The 16,703-nt window shown below is 46.8% G+C and overlaps 1 protein-coding gene across 2 annotated transcripts in view; it reads left to right on the forward strand.

Moving 5' to 3' along the window:
• AHCTF1 (AT-hook containing transcription factor 1) overlaps window positions 1-16,703 on the forward strand; it is a 1,009,458-nt gene that overhangs the window by 684,118 nt on the left and 308,637 nt on the right. For both annotated transcript variants that reach the window (XM_069235080.1, XM_069235081.1), the window contains one exon: window positions 11,943-12,101. In XM_069235080.1, coding sequence (XP_069091181.1) covers window positions 11,943-12,101 — 159 coding nt within the window. The remainder of the gene's footprint in view (window positions 1-11,942; window positions 12,102-16,703) is intronic.

Genomic DNA, 16,703 nt, shown 5'->3' on the forward strand with positions numbered 1-16,703 from the left:
GTTTTTCCCCTGAAAATGGCATCAACAAAGGGTTTGCGGTGCTAAAATCACCAGCTTTCAGGAACAGGCAGACTTGAATCAGAAAACCCAATTTTTCAACACAAATTTGGCATTTTACTGGGACATACCCCATTTTTACGATTTTTTTTGTGCTTTCAGCCTCCTTCCAGTCAGTGACAGAAATGGGCGTGAAACCAATGCTGGATCCCAGACACCTAAACATTTCTGAAAAGTAGACAAAATTCTGAATACAGCAAGGGGTAATTTGTGTAGATCCTACAAGGGTTTCCTATAGAAAATAACAACTAAAAAAGAAAAATAGTGAAATTGAGGTGAAAAAAAAAAAGGCAATTTTTCTCTACGTTTTACTCTTTCTTGCAATGTCAGATTTTTTAAAGCAATATACCGTTCCGTCTGCTGAACTCTTCTGGTTGCGGGGATATATAGGGCTTGTAGGTTTGTCAAGAACCCTAGGTACCCAGAGCCAATAAATGAGCTGCACCCTGCAGTGGGTTTTCATTCTATTCCGGGTATACAGCAATTCATTTGCTGAAATATAAAGAGTGAAAAATAGGTATCACGAAAACCTTTGTATTTCCAAAATGGGCACAAGATAAGGTGTTGAGGAGCAGTGGTTATTTGCACATCTCTGAATTCCGGGGTGTCCATACTAGCATGTGAATTACAGGGCATTTCTCAAATAGACGTCTTTTTTACACACACTTATATTTGGAAGGAAAAAATGTAGAGAAAGACAAGGGGCAGTAACACTTGTTTTGCTATTCTATGTTCCCCCAAGTCTCCCGATAAAAATGATACCTCACTTGTGTGGGTAGGCCTAGCTCCCGCGACCGGAAATGCCCCAAATCACAACACGGCACATCCCATTTTTTTACATCAAACAGAGGTGTTTTTTGCAAAGTGCCTACCTGTAGATTTTGGCCTCTAGCTCAGCCGGCACCTAAGGAAACCTACCAAACCTGTGCATTTTTGAAAACTAGAGACCTAGGGAAATCCAAGTTGGGGTGACTTGTGGGGCTCTGACCAGGTTCTGTTACCCAGAATCCTTTGCAAACCTCAAAATTTGGCTAAAAAAAAACACATTTTCCTCACATTTCGGTGACAAAGTTCTGGAATCTCAGAGGAGCCACACATTTCCTCCCATCCAGTGTTCCCCCAAGTCTCCCGATAAAAATGATACCTCACTTGTGTGGGTGGGCCAGGTGCCTGCAACAGAATAAGGCCCAAAACTTGTAGAGATAGAGGGGATAGCAGAGCGAGTTGATAAGGACATATTCTTCTTTTATACATCTTTAGGCTGACTCTGCTTTGGGGACCCACACAAGTGAGTTGTCATTTTACTTGGGAGACTGAGGGGAACGGGAGTAGGAATTTTGTGCTGGAGCGGTGATCGTACAAACAAAAGTCAGGAAAATATGCTTTTTTTAAGCAAATTTTGAGGTTTGCAGAGGAGTCTGGGTAAGAAAATGTTGGGGGATCCACGCAAGCCACACCTCCCTGGACTCCTTGGGGTGTCTAGTTTTAAAAAATGTCTGGGTTTGGTAGGTTTCCCTAGATGAAGGCCACACCCAGGACCAAAAACAAGCGCCACCCCAAGCACACCGCCAGCCAAGCGCCACCCCAAGCACACCGCCAGCCAAGCGCCACCCCAAGCACTCCGCCAGCCAAGCGCCACCCCAAGCACACCGCCAGCCAAGCGCCACCCCACCCACACCGCCATCACTTTTGTTTTGTTTATAAACAACAAAGAAACCACTAACTTCTTATAAAATAAGTACAAAACTACAAACACAAAACCTCTAACTAAATACATGACAGTAATGCCAACTGTGAAACCGAACATGTGAAAATATAAAATAGTCCGTTTACGCTCACGGTATTTCCCAAAAGTCTTTCCTTGTGTGGTAACTTCTAAAACAGCTGGGCACACACCGCCCAGGCTTTGAAGGGCATTCGGGGCAGTACATCCGGCTCTCCCTCGGGATTGATCTCCGGGCACATACTCTACATTTCTTTGTGGGCAAGTCTTTTTTGGGAGTGGGAGGAATGTGATCTGGAAAGTGGCGATCTTTCAATCTAGCCACATCCTCCACCACTTCTACTCTAGGAACTGTTGCCCGTTCAACCACAATAAGCCTCTCTATCACTGACTCCTGAAATTTAACAAATGTCATCCTTGACTCAGGTGAACAATCCTTGAACACAATAAAAGGATTAAAAGTTGCCAAATGGAATAAATGTAGGGCCAACTTTTTATAACACACGTAAGAGTTACGAAGAGCAGTGTAAGGTTCCAACCTCTGATCTACTCTATCAACACCACCCATGTGCCTATTGTAGTCCAAAATGCACGCAGGTTTGCGCACTTCCGCAACCTGACCCCAAACAGTCACAGGGGAAGTACTCTCATCATGGATGGTAGATAGCATGTACACATCCCTCCTGTCTGAAAACTTCAGAGCTAGCAGCTCATTATTCCGCAAGGCACTGCACTGTCCCCTCTCACGTTTTTTTTAGACTAGACTGAGGCTTAAGTCTGGCAGCGTTGTCCTGCAAATATTGCTCTGCATACAAATTAGTCTGCTCCACAATCTCTTCCAAAAATACATTGTCCATAAACAAGTGAAAGAAGTGGACAGGCAAAAAGTTTTCCGTATTGACTCTACACCCTGGGAGACCAGTAAATGCAGGTAACTGTGGCTGCTCCATGTTTGGGGCAATCCAGGTGTCCGGTCTTCTAATGGGAAACCCTTCAGCCCCAGGCTGCTGCACTCTTGGCACATCAATGTCCTCCTCTACAACAGGCCCTTCATCTGCACTGAGAGTAGCTTCCTCATCAGAAGAATTCTCTCAGACAGAAAATTCACTGCCAGAATCTCTCACTTCCTCCTCTGCCTCAGATGCAGAGTCAGTCTCGTAATCATGGTCTGAAGACGACTCAAAGAGCATGCCAACCACCTGCTGAGCGGTCACTCTGCGGCTAGCCATGATCCTCACTAACAATAAATGGATTGCCAACAACAACTAGCACTAAAATAACTAATAAACAAAGAGTAGCTTTATCACAAAGAGTTATGTACTAAAAAACTATACCACTCACTTGCCTAAAAAAGCTACTCACCAGCAACTACTCTGCACAGACACAGCAATCACCAATATCCCACTGAAAAGAAAAAAGCAAATCAGACATATGACAACACAAATAACATTGTGCTCAAATGTAAGGACAATTTCACACACAATACTGCATTTAGTACACCACCTACAAACATGTCATTCATGCATGTCAACAATACTCCTTTGGAGTAAATTGCTTTCACTTACCTAAAACATGCAACTATGCAAACTGCAGGACAACTACTTCCAAAACCGCAAGGATCCACAGCAAAGGAAGCAAAAGCTTTGAACTAGAACAAAAAGAAGAAATAAACTGTTATAATCACAAATGCAAATACTTTGCCAGTTGACAAACACCACACCACCAAGAACTTAGAAATTGTCCCTGATGCTTAAGTGGCTTCTGCCCCACTAGGAGGCAGATGGGCCTAAAAAAACAATAATAATAGGCTGATCTCACACACACACTCACACACACACTCTCTCTCTCTCTCTCACACTCTCTCTCTCACACTCTCTCTCTCACACTCTCTCTCTCACACTCTCTCTCACACTCTCTCTCACACTCTCTCTCACACTCTCTCTCACACTCTCTCACACTCTCTCACTCACACTCTCTCACACTCTCTCACTCACACTCTCTCTCACACTCTCTCTCACACTCTCTCTCACACTCTCTCTCACACTCTCTCTCACACTCTCTCTCACACTCTCTCTCACACTCTCTCTCACACTCTCTCACTCTCTCTCTCACTCTCTCTCTCACTCTCTCTCTCACTCTCTCTCTCTCTCTCTCTCTCTCACTCTCACTCTCTCTCACTCTCACTCTCTCTCACTCTCTCTCTCACTCTCTCTCTCACTCTCTCTCTCACTCTCTCACACTCTCTCTCACACTCTCTCTCACACTCTCTCTCTCACACTCTCACACTCTCTCTCACACTCTCTCTCTCACACTCTCTCTCACACTCTCTCTCACACTCTCTCTCTCTCTCTCTCTCTCTCTCTCTCTCTCTCTCTCTCTCTCTCTCTCTCTCTCTCTCTCTCTCTCTCTCTCTCTCTCTCTCTCGGGGCATAACAGAATTGGCCGATCTGCCCCCAAGGAGGGCAGAAATGGCCAACAGCTCTGTGCCCACTTTAGGGGCGACCCTTGCCAAAGGGGGCAAACAAGGGGCACCCCCAGCACTAAACAAAAAAAGGGGAACCAAAAAATAAAAAACCCTGCCGTATTGGTGATTTCTGCCCTCCTTGAGGGCAGATGGGCCTACAAAAATAGGCCCCTCTGCCCCCAAGGGGGGTAGAGATAGCCAATACGAAATTTCCCCCCTTTGGGTGGGCGACCCTTGCCCAAGGGGTGCCCCAAAACACACACACACCTCACAATCCCTGGCACCTAGTGGGTTTCGACACCTCTCCACACGAGGCAATAGACTGGATCTAGAACCTTTTTGAGGAGTACCTCTGCGTGCCAGTAAGTTGTTTTTCATGGTTGCATTGCCCACGCCACGTTTCGTGCGTAGTGCCTTTTCTAGGTGCTACCCCACCTCCCTGACCTTAGTTCTTTTCTTTTCACACTAGTAGTCACAGATCCAGATAGAACTGCCTCAAGACAAATGTCTGTGACAGACCCCATCTGGTTTGCCCTTGGTGTTTGGAACCAGACCTCGATTCCAAGAAGTGTGAGGACTTCTGTGCCCCCAAAGTGCTGAAAGAGTGCCTTTGACTCCATGATGCTTCATGTCATGAGGAAGGTCCCAGGCCCATTCATGGAGTCATTCAAGGCGCTTACCATTGCCTTTATTGTTAAATACATGCCACACAAAAATCCAAAGATTGAAGAAGTCTCAGCATGTTTCCACTTTGCCGCACCAGTCCAAGTCTTAGGATGAGATGCTGGAGCAAAACCAATTTATGCCCTGCTCCCTTGTGGAGTCTGCCTCTGGGTCTGCTCTGCACATCCCTGAGTTTCCTGGAGCCTGAGCAGCATCCCATCCAACTTAGGGAATTTTATGAGACCATGCACCTCACTTTTGGGCAGTCCGACTCCACTGGACTGCCTTCAGGCCCCATGGGTTTAGCTCATGCCCCCACTGAATTTCCTCTCTTGGTACCTGGGACTGGTGCTGGATCTGAAACTGCTCCTATCATGAGACCATGTCCTTTCCTTGAGCCCATCCCAGTGATGTCTTTCCCACCGCTGCCAACCCCATCATTCCCAATACAGATCCCCAGACCATTGTCACCCAACACTCAATCCAGTGCCTGACAGAATTTGACTTTGGTCTTATCCAACGACTCCTTTTGTCAACAAGCCTCGAGAGGAGTATAATTGGATGCCAGTGATCTGAACACCTCACCCAGACACTGGTCTGGTCTTTCCTCTGGGTGTGGCTATGGAGGAAGGAGCCTCTTCGCTGTGGTGGTGAGGAGGTGAGGATGGCGCTTGAGGTCTTGTTCCTTCAGCTACCCTCAGTGGCAGTCAAAACAAATGTCTTGAGGTGATTCAGCCAGGAGTCACCACCTCAAATGCCTTCTACATTTCAGTTAAGCACTGTACAGGGGCTTCTGTGCACAGGACCATTGCTGTCCACCATCATCCTGCTCCTGTTGACCCAGCTTTCCTCACACGGCACCCCACTCAGGACAGCCTGATTGTCCAAGCTTCCTTGTTGAAAGCCAACCCTAGCTTGTTCCAAACCACATGGCTGGATAGGGAATCCAAGAGGCTGGAAACCTTCTGTAAGAGTATTTTCTCTTCCACCAGCTTTGCACTCCTCCTGCCTTTTAGGCTGAAACTCTCACAGTTTGGGATTTGGTTTTACAAGTGCTGCCCATAGTCTCAAAGAAGGCACTAGTCATCCTGTCCCAAACTATTGCCAGTGGCAGCAATACAGTAAAATTCACTGTACATTGTAGACTGGATTAGACAGACTTGCTAGGCATAGTGATTGCTTTGTCGTTGGCACTCCGCCTCCAAACTTGGTTGAGGTCTACTGGCATTTTGGGGAATGTCTAGGTACCCCTTATGGCCGTACCCTTCGATGGCTCTCTCCTATTTGGTGAGAATGCAGATTCAGCTCTCTCGGCTAAGACAATATACACCTACTATTGGGGCAAGTTTGTGGCTTAGTGCACTGCCGAACATGTTGTTCCTCTCCCTACACCCTCATCTGAGGTGTTGTTTGTTTTATCACTAGCCCGGATAGGCTTTGCTTTGAGTATAGTGTTAAGAGAATCTTTTGGCCATATTGGCTTTCTTAAGGCTGCCGGATCAGCCCACCCTGTTCAGGTGACCAGTTAGGACTTGTCTCCTCAAAAGACTTTAGCACTTGTTTCCTCCAAAACCCCCAATGGGACCTCAAATGTGTTTTAATGTTTTTGATGTTCTTACTGTAGAAGGCTTGTTCTCTACATAGTACACTGTGCAGTGGATCCCTAAATGCTTGCGGAGGTAGAAATAGATAGGTCTAGTGCTCTAGTTATGGTCGTGTGGGCGAGTAGTTAGGCTTATCAAGGAGTCGTGTTCAGCATTTGTGGTACTCACAGAGGCAATAAATGAAACACACACTCAAAGAATAAATTTGAGACAGAAATTAGAAAAATAACATTTGCTTATATCTGTGCTTTGAACCAAAGAACTTGGTCATGAGGTAAGCAGTTTCTAAATTAAAAATACTTCTCAGTGTCAAAAATCGACACAGTGCAATTTTCAGAATCTTCAATGTTAATCTATGGGAGGAAAATAAGAATGCAATTTTGCCGTTAAGTAATCTGCTTACAAATCCAGGCCCGGGGGCTTTAGGTCAACACCAGGCAAGGGTCAAATCAGTACCAAGGAGTGCACCCACAGCGACACGGGTGGCCGGGTACAGACATCAAATTTGGAGCTGGGTCCCCGGTGTTAACCATTGGAGACTGGAGGTGAATGAAAATGCGCTAACGGGTGAGTAATAGCGGTGTCAGAGGCTGGTTTACAGAGGTCGAGGTAGGCACAGGGGGTCCACAAGGCAGCACCATATTTACACCTTCTGCAGCACAGGGGCAGCCGGGTGCAGACTGTCAACACAGCGTCAGGTGCCCAATGTCATTCAGTGGGAGAGATCAGTCTTGGAAAAAGGCTGCATGCTCGCGCCAGGAGGCTGAAAGAAGAAAACCCACAGCTGCCCACGTAATTTCAGCTGCCACGAGACTCAAGGGACACCTACGGTCCAGCTCCCGAAGGCCCAGGGCTCCAGATGCAGGCATGTCTTTTGGCATCTGAAACAGCTTACCGGGCAGGTTGTGGTCAGGGAGAGTCCTCGGATTGAGGCTGCAGACTCTGAGGCAGAGTCTGGCCGGGGTCAGCTCACGGTGGACTGAGACTCAGAATCACTGGGGAACTTTCACAGGACCACTGCCACTGGCCACTGTGACAAGCCATGGGCGTTGGTGGCAGAGGTGGGTCCAGAGGTGGTTTTGCGATTCCTCTTTTGGACAGGTCCGCTGTCCATGGGAGATCTTGGTCTCTATCGAAGGCAGGCAGTCCTCCCAAATCTCTGGGGGCCGCTGGGCTGCAGGACAAGTCATCTTTTGGCGTAGGTTCTTCTAGGGCTGCAGACAGGCCGGTAGGGCTTGGGGACAAGTCAGTTGGTGCCTTCAGTCTTCTGCTGATGCTACTCTGTGGTGTCCAGCTATTCTTAGGTTGACAGGAATCTGAGTTTTAGGGTTCAGTGCTGCCACCTAAATACTGAAGTTAGGGATGTTACAGAGGTGCCAGGTGGTAGCCAGTGGGCTACTCACCTTTAGGGTAACTACACCCTTCTTAGGGCCACTTTGTTTGGGAAGCGGGCATAGCCCTAACTCTATTGGCCTATTTCCTTCCAAACAAGATGGAGGAATTTAAAGTTGTGTCCACTTCAGCCTGTCCAACCTAGGGGTGGGACTGGCATGAAGTGGGCATTCCTCCTAATTTAACTAATTTTCCCGCCAATCCTACCACCACAATTGGGGTCAGGAACTGGGGGTCAGCCTTCTCTACCATTTGGAGAGGCCTCGGTCTCATTTCAAAGGTGGCAAGGCCTTTGAAGCTTCCCGCCCTGGAATGCTTATCCTGCCTGGGAGAAGAGGTCACACCTCTGCCAAGAGCAGGCCTTTGTTCTGAGCCCTCAAGAGCTTTGGCGCTCACATCAAGTGGCCAGAACTGTTTAAGCTGGGTGCTCTGGTTTTGAGCAGTCAATGCCCACACTAGGAATGGTAGTTTTTCAGGGGGCACCTCTGAGGTACCCTCTGAGTGCATGTATTAATACATCCATAACTGGATTCAGTGAGGGTTTATTAATACGAGATGTTTGATACCAAACATTCCTATTTTCAGTGAAGCCATCATTTAGCTGGGGAACTCGTAATGACCAGTGTCCAGCACATGTACCTAAAATGGCTTCCTTGTTCACTTACTATGTCTGAGAATCGACAAAGATATAGCAGAAGCATATCTGCTCATGCAGTTATGCCCTCACATGAAATATAGTTCACCTGGCCTTTAGGGCTGGAAGGCCTGCTAGCGGAGTGACTTACATATATGGCATACAGTATAAAAGGGGACAAGGCACACGGCTGTGCGCCATGTTGTGTTTTCATTTTAGTTCGGCACCAAGAAACGCAGCCTGCGAAAGCAGCACTGTGTCTACTTAGTGAGAGTGTCCCTGAAGGTGGCACAATTCGTGCTGCAGCCCTTGGGGGCCTTCCTTTAGTACCCAGTGCCCTAGGTACCATTTACTAGGGACTTCCGGTTGTAGCTAAAGATTTGCCAATTGAGAAAAAGGACTTGCAGTTTTGGGTAAGGAGATCTAGCACTGGGGACCTGTTTAGCTGGGACCCAGTGCCCTTTCAGTCTGAATTGCACCAGAAACCAGGCAAAAAGTGGGGGTGACCATGGCAAAAGAGGCACTTCACTACCTTCCCCATTCAAGCCTATGCAAAATTGTCCTCTGTTTCTTGACTATCTAAACATGCTTCTTGGTGGCCATCACATCAGCGAGGAGGGTTAACTAGCTTCCGATGCTACTGTGCACCCTCCATACCACAACTTCTTATCAGTCAAACTAGTTCTCCACATCTGTGCCTCCTTCCTGCCAAAGGTGGCAGCACTGTTCCATGTTGAGCAAAATATCACTTTACTGACTTCCTTTGCTCTGACCCTCCCTTCCAAAGAGGACCACCACCACTTTGCTCTGACCCACCCTCCCAAAGAGGACCACCACCACTTTTTGCCTGATATTGATGCTGACTTGAATGAGTGTGAGCTAATCAGGCCCCAGCACCAGTTTTCTTTCAGTAAAAATGTACCATTGTTTCCACAATTGGCACACCCCTGGCACACAGATAAGTCCCTTGTAAAAGGTACCAGTGGTACCAAGGGCACTTTGACCAGGGAAGGTCCCTAAGGGCTGCAGAATGTGTTGTGCCACCCTAAGAGACCCCTCACCTAACACATGAAGGCTCAGGCATCGTGTTACAATGCCCCAGGACACTCCAGCTAGTGGAGATGCCCGCTCCCCGGACACAGTCCCCACTTTTGGCAGCAATTCCGGGGAGATAATGAGAAAAACAAGGAGTCGTCACCCCCTCAGCCAGGTCCACCCATAAGGTGACCAGAGCTGAAGTGACCCCCTCCTTGGAAAATCCTCCATCTTGTTTTGGAGGATTTAGTCCAATAGGGATAGGGATGTGCTCCCCTCCCAAAAGGGAGGGAGCACAAGGAGGGTGTAGCCATTGGCTACTGCCCTCTGACCTTAACTGGTCCCCTAAATTCAGTATTTAGGGGTGACCCTGAACCCAGGACTTCAGATTTCTGACAACCTACAAAGAAGGACTGCTGACGTGAAAACCCCGCAGAGAAGGAAGACGACAACTGCTTTGGCCCCAGCCCTACCAGCCTGTCTCCAGATTCAAAGAACCTGCAACAGCGACACATCCTGCGGGCCCAGCGACCTCTGCCGACTCAAAGGACTGCCCTGCAACTCCAAAGGACCAAGAAACAATCTTTAAAGGGACTCTCACCTCACTCCTGAAGCGTGAGTCCCCCACCACTCTGCAGCCGATGCCCCTGGCCAGTGTCCAGAGAAACCAATGCCGCAGAGAGGACCCCAGGTGACTCCGATGTGTCCACCCTGAGCCGACGACTCAGCACCCCCACGATGATGCCTGCAGAAGGAATCCAGAGGACTCCCGACCGCGACTGCCCGGTAACAAAGGTACCCGACGTCTGGAAGAAGCACTGCACCCGCAGGCCCGGGCTCGTGAAGAACCAACCACCAGTGCAGCAGTGACCGGCAGGCGGCCCTCACCCTGGCCCAGTCGGTGGCTGGCCCGAGAGGACCCCCTGTGACCTGCCTGCATCGTCTGAGTGGCCCCTGGGACCCTCCATTGATTTGTATTCAAAACCTGACACCTTGTTTTTACACTGCACCCGGCCACCCGTGTGCTGCTGAGGGTGTATTTTGTGTGCCTGCTTGGGTCTCCCCCAGTGCTCTACAAAACCCCCCTGGTCTGCTCCTCAAGGACGCAGGTACTTACCTGCTAGCAGACTGGAACCGGAGTACCCCTAGGCTCCATAGGCGCCTATGTTATTTGGGCCCCATTTTGACCTCTGCACCTGACCGGCCCTGGGTTGCTGGTGCTTGGTGTTTGGGGTTGACTTGAACCCCCAATGGTGGGCTGCCTGTGCCCCGGAGACTGAACTTTTAAGTCCTTTACTTACCTCAAAAACTAACCTGTACTCACCTCCCCCAAGAACTGTTGAATTTTGCAGTTTCCACTTTTAAAATAGCTAATTGCCATTTTATGCCAAACTGTGTACATTACTGTTTTGATTCAAAGTTCTATCTACACCTATGCAAAGTACCTTATATTTAATGTTCTTACCTGCAATTTGAATCTTGTGGTTCTAAAATAAATTAGGAAAATAAACAAATTCTATATAAAAACCTATTGGCCTGGAGTTAAGTCATTGAGTGTGTGTTCTTATTTATTGCCTGCGTGTGTACAACAAATGGTTAACACTACCCTCTGATGAGCCTAACTGCTGGACCACACTACCACAAATAGAGCCTTAGTATTATCTATTATTGCCTCTTTCAAGCCTCTTGGGCAACCCCTGGACTCTGTGCTCACTATCTCTAACTTTGAGATAGTATATACAGATCCTACAGTGTTGTTCTCCTTTGATTGCACCAAGGAACGTCAGGTGGATGAGCAACTCTTCATTGAGTTCACTGGAGCAAAGAAAGGGAATGCCATGCAGAAACTGACCATCTCCAGGTGGATTGTACTCTGCATTAAATCTTTGTCACGTTGATCAAGAAGCAACCACCTGTTCTCCAGACCCTCCTGCCTCTCAGGATTCGTGATTCCAGCTGAGGTTTCACAAACCATGTTAAAATAAATAAAGCTTTTTCTGTTTTGGCAAAAACTCAGCATAGACATTATCCTTGGCCAAGCAGTGTTTTTAGAAGGGTGTATGCAGATTAGGTCTCATACTGCTAATGGAAGTCAGGACTGAATGCAGAGTTAGATATTGCTTTGTTTTTCCTGCCTCTGTGATGCTTGTGTGCGTTTAGCAGTTTCTGACAATATAAAAGTATTTTATCATCTGGATTTCTGTTGATGCTTTCTTTAATAGTTATATGTTCATGAAGCCGCTCATGTTGCTGTCTCGGTATTGCTAAAATGTTTCTGCAAGCAGTATCCTATACACTTAGTTAAACCGTTTAGGAGCTAGTCTTTAGCAAGTTTTGAAACACCACTTTTCTACCAATTTTATTTTTTAGTTTCCCAAATGGTTCAAGATCATCAATGTCAAATTTCAAGAGAGAAAGCCACTGAAGAACCTTCTGAATTAAATATGCAGCATGAAAATAATGTGCAAACTGTACATGAGCTGCAGGTTCTTCAGCAACAAAGATCATTTCCAGCTGAAGGTCAAAAAGGTGAGCCCTGTAATGTTTAAGTGTTAACCATACCCTGTAAGGAGGTTCTCTACTTGTAATGTAGTCCTGCCAATCACTATTCTTACACATTCTTAATAGTGTTCACATCTCATTTAACTTACCTTCAAACTTTTATTTTGTGCCAGGAATAGCTAGTGTTACACCAGTCGTTTGGGAAAACTTATCAGTTGCTTTGTCAATCCAGGTATTCCTTATAAAATCTGGAACGGGACATGCTCATTCTGTTGGTGACTGGAAAATTATTTAAGATACTGCAGTTGTCTTTCACATAATTGCAGGTACACAGATAACTCTGCCAGGCTCTTAGTTTGATAGACAGTTGTTTATTTTAATATTCTGGTTGTTGAGACAACATTCTCAACCAAGGACTTAGAAAATGACGATTGTCACCAAGAGCTTTGCTGTGAATGATACTTTGTGAGAGAAACCACGTAAAGTCCATGAAGGGACACTTTCAGCTTTCTGTCAGCAACAGCTAGTGAATTTTATAAGGAAAGAGTAACATGTTTTTGACTGAAACCAAGCAAACGCAAAAATGGAAAAATAAACCCAAGCAGTATTGTGGGATGTTTAGGGCAAGAGCTGGAAAAAAGTCACAGTACACTGGTTTATGAAAGCTTCTGGCTCCCACCAGGAGCAGTGTTCTGTTATTAAATTTACAAAGTTGCTGCCTAGCTTACCACATTTTATTTAATTTACCTTTCTTGTAGCCAGGAAGTTAGAGTTTATGCTGCAGGATAATTTTTTTTTTAATTGGGCATATTTTGTAAAAAGGAAATAAATAAACATTTGCCATTAAAGTACGGTGCAGCATTTTTCTGCATTTAAAAATGGCAATGTTTTTACAATTGAAATATATGGGTTATTTAATATAAAAATGTTTGGGATCCTGAACAATGGTGTGAATTTTCCTATGATTGACTCCAGTGAAGATGACAAATACAGAAATATGCCTACAATTAAGGAACATTTTCTTTTGGCATGGCTAGGTAGAATGTCTGATCTCTGCACCCCAGTGCTCACCAGATGCTATGGAGGATCTGTTTTTGCAGCACCACCTGCCTTAGTAGAAGCCATGCATGAGTTCCAATCACTAGGTTCCCAGCTTTTGCAAGATGGCCACAGTGAGTTCTTGCCTGGTATGATTTAGATACCTAGGTCACGTAGTAACACAGGACTGCCCTGCAGGCTCACCTAGGACATGGAGCTGCAGAGGCTATCAAATATGGAAAGCATGTTTGTTGGGATAGAAGAATTCCTCTGCATGGCTTTAAAAAGCTGTTCCATCCTGCTCTGTATGTTTTTTCAACACAGTCCTGTGTTTCCCATTCAACAAGCTCTGTGAGTGGCATTCATCATCTCTGCAGAGGCAATGTGATTAAATTCCAGTAGTATAGGTTTTTGTATCTCTACCCCAATGGCGAGACAAACGTTCACATCCCCCAGGGCTCTCTCATGCCTATAACTGGTGTTGAGTACGTGTTTATATGGATGCGATTGGTTCACAAGAGTGCTAGTGAGTGGTGGAGTGCATTTGGACCCTTTATGTTAGGGCATTCTGCTGAGAGTGGTGCTTCCTTTTGTGTCAAGCTGGTGATGTCGACCTTTGATATCTCATTCTGAACATAGAACCGCTTATGTACCCTTTATCCTGTCCATTCTCATAACTTAATACAGGATTCCCCTACCCAGGATAAATTCAACTGTGTTGCTGATAGTTCCCAGGGCAGTGAGGCAGTGATATCAAATGCCCGCCAATAAGCATAAAAGCTTTACCAATAACAACAGGTTTGACTGTGAGCTTTGGATTCAGAAGCAAATTGCAGAAAATCCAATTCCATTAATTCTTCAAGCCTACAATAACATTGGTGTTGAGGGAGAGGCCAGATTATCAGCCACATCTGAGGACTGCATGTTTGTTATCTCATAGCTAGAATTGGGCCTGGGGAAGACTGACAATGGTTTCTGCTTGTAAGTCACATCCTATGATGGTGCAGCTTGAGTGTGTGGGCTGATGTAGTAGGAGCAGACAAGGCCCCTGGTGAGGATTGGAAGCCTGGACTCTTGCAGGGAGCCGGGGGATAGGGGGGGGGGGGGGGTTTGCGCATAATGATGTACGTGTATCTCTGTCCTGAGTGCCCCCTAACTGCAATGATACCTGGATCACTGGTGCTGAAATGTCTCTCACAGATTGCACTCTATTTGGAACGGGAAGGGGCACCCAAAGTGCCACCCTTATAATGGTGAAAGGCTATTGCTGTTGCTAGTGCTAGGGTTAAGATTCAGGAGTGTGGTAATGGCAGCATGCTGTTTAGTATCAGCAGACATGAACATGTTTTTTCACCTGTCACTAAAGTGAGGCCTGCTGGCTTGCTCATGTAAAGTTCCATTGCTGTGTGATTAACTCATCCTTGGCCTACATCAGGTTAGCATGTAGTGCTGTGCAGTGTGTATGTGCCGGGTTATGTGTGCCTGCGAGTGCTGCAATGCATGGAGAATTCTTTGATCTATTTCAGCGGACCTGGACCAGGGGCTGACTGGAGGGGCATGAGGAGGTAGATAAATCACCCGAGACAAGTTGGTGGATTGCTGTAATACTGTGAGCTTGGTGGGGCACACTGGAGGAAGGGAGAGTCACTCTCTTTGGTATACTTCAAAGAGTGCTCTTTGATTCTGACATAGGTCACTGTAAAGGGGCCTGGGCACCTCTCAAGAAGGAGATGGGGCTGATACGGGAATCATAAAAAGTCGGGCTGAGACCCGGGGGTAACCTTAGGATCCACATATCACTGTGGCTCACATCCAGGTGTGAACCTCTAGTCTGTCCCATGAACTGTGTTGTGAGGCTATCAGACTTGTAGTTGCTCCTGATATGGCAGATTGCGTTTTGGAGAAAGCGCGGTGCAGCTAGGAGAGGGCACTTCAAAAGGAAGCTTCCCCAAAATAAACTTAAAAGACTTGGACCCTAAATCACATTGGTGTCTGGAAATGAACCATAAGAAGGGGAGCTTGAGGCCACCAAAACTGTCAGCTGTCAAGGAGACAGTTAGGCTGTGTGAGAAGAACTCCAAGACTTCTGCCTGTGACCAGGACTGGAGGCAAAGGTCTACCATTCTCCCAGCTGAGTGAGGGGATATCACCTGGGGAATCAAAGATCACATGCCCCTGGAGCACCAGTGCCTGCCTGCATTCAAAGACCAGTGTGCCCTGGGTGGAAGAGGAGAGTGCTGGAGGAAGCAACGCCTGAATCATTACAATTGGATCTCTGGAGCGAGGTATATTGGTCGTATCCAAGGAATCTTACCGCCATCTGGAGAGTGTCAAGAACCCCCATCCGCTGTCCAAGGAGGACTACGTGTGCCAAACTTGAGCGCACCCAACCTTTACACCTGCAGGGCCGCTTGTGCAGTGCTTGTCAAAGACAGCCGCTGCACCTTCAGAGCCAATGAGCGGGGAAGCCATTGGAGACTCCAGTTGTGCAGGTCCTGCTGTTGCGGGTCAGACTGATAAAAGTGCTAGAATGCCCTGGGGAACTTGACTACCATATAGGTCTTCGACCCTGCAACACTTCTGACTTTAGTTTGAATCGGAATGAGACTCCTGAGACTCTAGCTACTAGAGGGGCTTAACCTGAATGTTGTCTGTAGTGAGTGATGAATACCTTATACCGCTAGTGAGAGAGGAGTGGGGCTCAGGAATACCCTATTGAAACACTAGAGCCATGATCTCAGGAGACTATTTGTAAATACCATATTTTACTTTGTGTTGTATAAATACTTTTTTTTTTTTTTCATAAAAGCAAGCATTTGACTTGACAGTCTATTGCTGCTATTAATCTGATTTTGAGTTGTGAGTCTGTGTTCACCCTCATCTCTAAAAGCCCTCTCCTGTGTCTACCCCGCTTCTCCACCAAGAAGCCTTAGACCTGCTCGACTTACAGTACCAGTGAGAGTCAAGTGCTGGAGGGGTACTTGGTCTAGTTGCTCAGGATCCATAGTAAGTCAGGGCCATAAGCACTAAAAGATTGAACACCCAAGTTTGGGCCCAATAGATCCCGCTTTGCCCATGTCCCTCTGAATGGGATTCTGACAGTCAGTGCTAGAGTCTGATCTGCTGATAGGGGTCCTGTTCAATGAAGCAGGAGGCACCCTACAATTAGCCACCTGCATCCTGAAAAGTTTCCTTCTGTTGTGGGATCAACAATGGCCTTTTGAGTGCCGACTACAAAATTCTCCCCAGAGCAGCAAGATGGGGACGTGTCCCGCTTGAACTTGTAGCAAGACTTGTCCCTCGACTTCGACAACTTGGAGCACGACTAGTACTCGGATTGGGCGACTTTGAGCAGGTTTGTTGTTTGGAGCACAACCTACCTCTTTCTGTATTCAGGGAGGTAAGGCTTTGCTTCCGCCTTGCCTTCAGGTGCATCTGGGAGCATTTGTCACATGACTGAGTTATACCCAGGTGCCACAGGCAAACGGGATCCATGACAAACATCCTTTTCCTTCTGTTGTAGCATGGTTTAAAGCCTGTGGTTTTTCGAGAAGACCTTTCCCTACCACAGACGTCTTGTAGAAAATCGCA

The sequence above is a fragment of the Pleurodeles waltl genome, chromosome 5 (assembly GCF_031143425.1).
Source record: "Pleurodeles waltl isolate 20211129_DDA chromosome 5, aPleWal1.hap1.20221129, whole genome shotgun sequence".
NCBI lineage: Eukaryota > Metazoa > Chordata > Amphibia > Caudata > Salamandridae > Pleurodeles > Pleurodeles waltl.